Below are 7,836 nucleotides of genomic sequence, written 5' to 3' on the forward strand. Positions count from 1 at the left end.
TAACGTTCTTTGCTGTCTCCAATTTTTCCAATTTTGGTGTCATCAGCAAACTTACTAACTATACCTCTTATGCTCACATCCAAATCATTTATATAAAGTAGTGGACCCAGCACCGATCCTTGTGGCATTCCACTGGTCACAGGTCTTCATTCTGAAAACAACCCTCCACCACCATCCTCTGTCTTCTACTTTTGAGCCAGTTCTGCATTCATATGGCGAGTTCTCCCTGTATTCCATGAGATCTAACCTTGCTAACCAGTCTCCCTTGTCGAATGCCTTACTGAAGTCCATACAGATCACATCAATCTCTCTGCCCTCATCAATCCTCTTTGTTACTTCTTTAAAAAACTCAATCAAGTTTGTGCGAATTTTGGGTAGATAGATGATACTGTACAGGAGAATGAGACAACTATAGAAGTGAGCATAGCCTGTACCATAAATGGAATGAATGCACAAATGAAGAAAGTCAACAATCACACGACACCAAGTTATAGTCCAACAGGTTTATTTCAAACCGCAAACCTTCAGAGCCTCTGTTCCTTCCTCCGGCAGCTGGTGAGAGAGAATACATTGGACAGAATTTATAGGAAAAGATCAAAGGGTCATACAACTTATGCAAATGCAAAAACAAGAAAGTAACAGACTGCTGAGAAATGTAATTTTTTTTAAATACAGATTGAAGTACAAAAGAGGGTGATATTTAACGAAGGGCAGATCGCAAATTAATAATTTTTTTTTTAAATCATAAACTTAATAAATACATTGGTTGAAAGAAATTGAAATATTCCAAATTGTGACAAGTATAGCATCTGAATGATATAATTTAAATAAGTGACGAAAAGAATCCTGACTGTTTGTGAGGTTTTTTTGTAAAATGAATGAAATAAGAAGATCACACTCACATCACCGTGGAAGGTTTAAGTGAAATTTATCCTCAGCAAGGATGAGATTCTGTTTTTTGTAGGAAAACAAAGTACATGGTATCACATTGGCCATACATTTCACTTGACTTTAGTTTCCTTTGATTTCACCTTTCACTGGAAAGGGAAACTTGGCTGTGTATGATGAGCAGTTGATCCATTGTTGTCTGTTCTGCAGCCTTGCTGAATGTGAAATTCGTATCCAGCATCACTCAACGGACATACAATAAATCATATGAAAGTTCAGACTACACAGCACACACTGGCTTTGGCTTGAATAATTTATCTAAGGTTTGAAAAATATGCTAATAGTCCAATCATCCATGATTTTATTAAATAGTGAAGCAGGCCTGAGTGCCAAATGCTTACTCCTGCTCCTAAAAACTATGTTTCTATCTTTAATGTCAAACTGATTTGAGTCTTGGCCAATTGGTTTGCCAAATGCCTAGCTTATTTTTGCCTACTACCAATTGATGTTCTGTTCTGATGTATTCCCTGCAAGGTTAATGTGAATCAGAATAACTTTTGCTGATGTCTTTGACCTAAATGGAGTGAAAATCACACATAAATTTCTATGTCTTGCAAAATTAATTTCTCATTTACTCAAAATATTATTTTCTGAAAGAATATTAGGGAAAATTTTGATGTTTGGTGATATTGATTCAAATCCATAGATCTTCCTGGAAGTTGAGTGGCTTAATCAGTATCCTGCGCTTTACATTTTCTCATTCAAAACCAATGTGATCCCATTGTGTGGCAAAGACATCCATGCCACTATTGTAGCCATTATAATTATTAGTTTTATTCTATTTAGTTTCAAAATGAAAAGGCCTAAAGTAAAGGATACACATTTTTTAATGTAATTTGGTATGAAAGAACTATAGCTTTTCCTCTTCTGTTTTAGATTATATTATGATGAAGATGCTTCTAATCTGCAGAATCTGTTAAGAGATACAGGTCACTTTTAATTTGCTGTGAGTTAATTTACCAGTGACCAATATTTCATGCAACATAGCAAAATTGTTATCTCCTAGATTCCAGGAATGTCTTAAAAAGCATTTTAGCAGCCACAGTTTCAGAAATCATTAAGTGAGGCATGTCTTGTTATTGAATGACAAATGCTGTGTAATCAGCTCATGCCGATTTGTATCTATAAAACTACCTGTTTATATATGCTACGTTCACATCATATAAATTGTTTTTAGCACAATTATTGTGTAAAGAAAGTATACCATAACAACAATGAGATTTTATTACAGTACAAGATCACTTGTTTTACTAGGGATGAAAAATCAAAATTCCATCAGTGTTGTTGATGCTTTGCACAATATTCATCTCAACAACAAAGGAAGAGTTTACCTATGCCTTTAATAACCATAGTATGGGTTTATATTTCCTGAACCAGTTAACAGAATTACACTGCATTTGTATGAGTTGCTCTGAAAAATATACATATTGTATAATTGTTTTTTGATGCCAATTTTATTGCATCGAAAAACCTGTTGAATCTTGTACATTGTTATTTAGAAGGAAAATAGTAATTAAAGATGAGCAGAAAAAAAACAGACATAAATGCTATAAAATTGAAAGAACTGTGGGTGATGTAAATCAGAAACAAAAACAGAAGTAGCTAGAAAAGCTCAGCAGGTCTAGCTGCATCTGTGCAGAGAAATCAAAGTTAACGTTTCTGGTGTGGTGACCTTTTCTCAGAACTGATGGTAATATATTTGGTTGGTTTCTCTGCAGAAGATAAGGTGGGGGAGAGGGTTAGGAGTAAATGTTAGGTAGGGATAGAGCCCAAAGAGAGAGAAGAAAAGCTGGAAAGATAAAGGAGTCTGTAACGATCTGGCTGGGAGGGTGAATAGCTGTTAAAGGAGACTGTTAGTGGCTAACAATGGGTAGCATGTAATGGCAGACTTCGTGATAACAAAGCCTGGTGTGTGTGATAGGGGACTGGGACATGGTGGAGTTCAGGCCCTAAAATTATTGAACTCGATATTGAATCCAGAGGGCTGCAGGATCCCCAAGTGGAAAATGAGATGTTTTTTTCTTCCAGCTTATGCTGAGCTTCGCCGAAACACTGCAGCAAGCCTTAGACAGAGATGTTGGCCAGGGAACCGTGTGGTGTGTTAAAGTAGCAGGCATTGGAAGCTTTTTTAAGGGCAGAACGTAGAAGTTCTGTGAAGTGGTTACCCAGTCTACGCTTTGCTTCCTCAGTGTAGAGGAGATCACAATGTGAGCAGCGAATGCAGTAGACTGGATTGTGAGACGTGCAAGTAAAGTGCTGCTTCACCTGGAAGGTATGTTTGGGCCCTTGAATACTAAGGAGGGAGGAGGCAAATGGGCAGGTGTTACACCTTCAGCAGTTGCAGGGGAAGGTGCCATGTGGCTGTGGGGTTGGTGTTGGAAATGAAGGAAGACTGGACCATGGCATCCCAGAGGGAACGGTCTCTGCAAAAGGCGGACAAGGGAAGGGATAGGTATATGTGTCTGAACATAAACATTAATTGTTCTTGTTTGCCAAAATTCCTCTTGCTTCAGTTTGTAACATTTTTATAAATTTGAGATCGCTGATAGAAATATAAAAAATCTAATAAAAGACAAGCAGAAAATGATGCAGACACAATAATTTTAGTCAGCATCTAATGAGGAAGATAGGCTGAGGTCTTGTAAAAAAATATACTTTTCAAAAAATATCTATGGGAAGAGTTGAATTCTGGTTAGTTAGTAATGTGAAACAATGAATATTTCAGTGTGTATGCTTGGTGCATATAGATTAAATAATAATATTTTCATATTTTGCTCCTAGGGCTGTGACTCCCAGATGAGCATGTCTGAGATGTCCTGCAGTGAAAGCACTTCTTCCTGCCAGTCTCTGGCACATGGCTCGACACCAGAAATCCTAGTTGGCCTGCTATATAATGCCACCACTGGCAGACTGTCAGTAGAAGTCATAAAAGGAAGCCACTTCAAAAACTTGGCAGTGAACAGACCACCTAGTGAGTACAAGGCTTGACAAGGATCGAAAAACGATGAATGAGTCTTGTGTAGACTAAAAATATATACATTTAAATCTAAAAGAAACTCATTGTAATACTGTGCGCACTTAGTTGGTCAACAAATGAAGATATTTAATCTCTGCTATTAATTAGAAAGAAATATATAATGTTCTTTGGAAATTGGGTGTTGCTGTAGAGGAATCCTGACTTTTTCATCTCCAATAATGCCAATTTAGTAAACCTTAGAAAACATGCACAGGAATAAAGTCCCAACTCCTGCTTCAGTGGTCAGACCTTCTCATTTGTACCCAGAAACAATGTATTGATTAAATATTATTTAGCATTCTCATCAATTGCTTTTATTATCTGTAATAATTTTAAAATTATTTCAATTTTTTACCAGCGTCAGAACTGCGTACAAAAAGTTATTGTGAAAGGGAGAAACCACTTCATCACTTATTGAAAATGTCAATTGCAGTATAATATTTTGTTCCACATTCTAACTAATGAGTAGTTGTTTGAGTCATTTTTGAACTTCACCATAGTCAGACCCATAAAATATTAAAATAAGTTTCAGATTACTTGTTGAATTATATTTGATTCATATAAATGTGCCTGGCATAGAATGAATTTATTAACTGTCTTGCTTTAAAACGGCCCTCTTTTGCTTTTAAGACTTAAGTTTACAATTTAGACTGATGGGATGAAAATTCCTGCTTCATGCTGCATGTTAGTAATTCTAAAATAAACAATTTGCTAAATATGATTTGCAGTTAAATGCAAATCACTGACACACACCATTAGTGACACATCACTAATTGGTATTTTTAATCCATTAGAATGGTCCAATAGTGGATGCTCTTATGTATTTGCGCTAAAGATACAATATGGGGGCTGAGTGGGAAGGAATATATCTGTAACAAATTGTCTTGTATCTGACCTGTTTGCAGATGTATCTAAAGCAGAGATATATCCCTATATTTAATTTAGCCAATAAAGTAAAAAGTTAAATATTCAATTACATTTGTATATACATACAAATCATCTTTAGGTTGCTACTGGATTTATAATGACACTTTGTGCTTGTGAAGACCTTCATGCAAAATCCATTTGTAAATTAGAACTGGATTTTCTGCAGAATGACAATGATAACCAGGTTGCTATTCCACCCAACTTCTTTTATGTGAAGAAAGGGCTGTGTGTTCTGAATAGTTGATTCCAATCAGGGCTCCTGCAGAAATGTAGAGTAACCTTAAATCTAACTGTGTCCTTGTAGATTAGGCTGCCAGGTAGGTCAGGTGCAAGGTGTGAAGTTGTGATTGAGTGTTTCAGGGTGGGTGGAAGTGGTATTAGATTCAGTCGGAATGGGGAATGTCATGTCCTGTAGAGGCTGCTGGGTCCTTAATGTGACAGAGAGGAGAAGGGTTGTCGAGTGCAGCAGCGGGGAAGTGGGGAGCTGTGAGTTCCAGTAGCAGGGGAGCGTGCATTATTAGGTTCTGGTGGGGATGGATGGGGAGAGGTAGGGAGAGCTGTCAGATCTGGGCGTGAGTGTTGAGTGTAGCACTGGGGGAGGTCTGCAGATGCAGCATCAGTTTTGAGAGGTTCACCATAGTGTTAGGTCTTGGGGAGGGGTGATGTTGAGTCCCACCTATCAGGAGGGTTGCTGTGTCCCAGTGGAGTGGGGAGGAGGTGGATTCAGGGGATGGAGTCAGGTCCCAGGAGGAATGGGGAGGTGTCAGGTCCATAAATTGTGGGCAAGTATAAGGAGTCAGGGTGAGGTGCAGTTGGGGTATGTGTGGTGGATTGAGGTTTTAGTTTAATAGTTACTCAAGGACTTGACTAAGTTTTAAATTTTCTAATTTTTCCTGTGTAACCATTAGCTGCAATGGAATTCTCCAAATTCTCCAGTGCAAGTGGATTCTTTCAGAGGGTTCCAGGTGTAGAGAATTGCCCATCAGAATCTTCAATTTCCTGAGCTATTCCCTCAGAGTCTGCCAAGTTGGGGTGTCCACAGGGTCTTGACATACAACTCCTATTTACACTGCAGAAACAACTATCTGGAAGCCAGAAAATCTGGGCTCTAACATTCAGGCTTGTGAAAAATATCCTTTATAGACTAGAAACTACCACTGATGTTACCTAACTTTAAATGACCTATGTTCTATTAAAATAATGTACAATAGACGTAACACACATCATACTGCATGCACAATGTCATGGACGTCACCATCACCATCCCTAGATATCACCTGACCCACCAGTTGGACAGATGTGGTGGCACAATGGTGTATTATCAGGAGAGAGTTGCCCTCAGAGTCCTCAATATTAAGTGTAAACCCCATGAAGTCTGATAGCATCAGCACAATCATGGGCAAGGGACTCCTGTTGATTACTGCGTACTGCCTCCTTTGGCTGATAAACCAGTAACCCTCCATTGTTGAATACCACTTGGTAAAAGCACTGAGAATACTTAAGGGTGCAGATTGTATTCTGGGAGGGGAACTTTAATGTCCATCAGCAAGAGTAACGGCAGCACCACAACTGACCTAGCTACTATACTGCATCTGTAGAAGATGTTGAGGCAAAACCATACTTGACCATATCCTTACCCATCTGCCTGCAGCAGGTATGTCTGTCCATGATAGTATCAGTAGGAGTCCATCATGCTAAATGGGATCGACATCAAACATATCTAGCAACTCAAGACTAGGCACCCATGAAGCACTGTGGGTCGTCAGCAGCAGCATGATTCTACTCAAACATAATCTGCGACTTTATGACCTGGCATATCTTGCATTCCATAATTAACATCAAGCCAGAGTATCAACCCTGGTTCAATGGAGAGTGAAAGAGGGCATACCAGGACCAACAGCAGGCATACCTAAGAATGAGATAGCCACCTGGTGAAGCTACAAAACAGATTTCTTGCACACCAAACAGCATGGAGCAAGTGATACTCAGTACTAAGCAATTTCACAACCAATAGACCATATCTACACTCTGCAGTCCAGCCACATCCACTCATAAATGATGGACAATTAAACAACTTACTGAAGGAGGAGGTTCCAGAAATATCCCCCTCCTCAATGTCGAAGGAGTCCAACAAATTAATTCAAAAGATAAGTCTGAAGCATTTGCAACAATCTTCATCTAGAAGTACCAAGTAGATGATCCATCTTGGCCTCCTTCAGAGTTCTCTAGCATTATAGATGCCAGTCTTCAACTATTTAATTTACTCCATATAGTATCCAGAAGGAGCTAGAGCCACTGGATATTGCAAAGGCTATTGCGCCCAACCAGCATTCTCTCTTAATTTCCTTTCTGACTGCCTGGGCCTCCACAGTCCATATGTGCAGTGAATTCCACAGTTGGTGTTCGGTTGGTGTGCTGCTCACCATGAGCGGAATCCTGAGCAGCTGCATTTTTGTTCCTGACAGCATTGCAGCAATAATGCTGTAGTTGTATGCTCCAGAACTTCCCATGCCCCTAGTGAAGCTGTTCCAGTACAATTACAACATAAATATCTACTCAAAAATGTGTAAAATTGCCCAGATATATCGTGTACACAAAAACCAGAATAAATTCAACCCAACCAATTACCACCCCATAAGTCTACTCCGAATCATCAGTAAAACAATGGAATGTGCCATCAACAGTGTGATCAAGCAGCACTTACTTAGCAATGACCTGCTTACTGATGCAGAAAATGTGTTGCTGGAAAAGCACAGTAGGTCAGGCAGCATCCAAGGAGCAGGAGAATTGATGTTTCGGGCATGAGCCCTTTTTCAGGAATGAGGAAAGTGTGTCCAGCAGGCTAAGATAAAAGGTAGGGAGGAGGGACTTGGGGGAGGGGCGTTGGAAATGCGATAGGTGGAAGGAGGTCAAGGTGAGGTGATAGCCGGAGTGGGGGTGGGGGC

The 7,836-nt window shown here is 39.3% G+C and overlaps 1 protein-coding gene across 3 annotated transcripts in view; it reads left to right on the forward strand.

Moving 5' to 3' along the window:
- syt14a (synaptotagmin XIVa) overlaps positions 1-7,836 on the forward strand; it is a 228,130-nt gene that overhangs the window by 205,658 nt on the left and 14,636 nt on the right. For all 3 annotated transcript variants that reach the window (XM_043695734.1, XM_043695732.1, XM_043695733.1), the window contains one exon: positions 3,730-3,919. In XM_043695734.1, the coding sequence (XP_043551669.1) occupies positions 3,730-3,919 (190 nt within the window). The remainder of the gene's footprint in view (positions 1-3,729; positions 3,920-7,836) is intronic.

This window comes from Chiloscyllium plagiosum, chromosome 9 (assembly GCF_004010195.1).
Source record: "Chiloscyllium plagiosum isolate BGI_BamShark_2017 chromosome 9, ASM401019v2, whole genome shotgun sequence".
Taxonomy (NCBI): Eukaryota; Metazoa; Chordata; class Chondrichthyes; order Orectolobiformes; family Hemiscylliidae; genus Chiloscyllium; species Chiloscyllium plagiosum.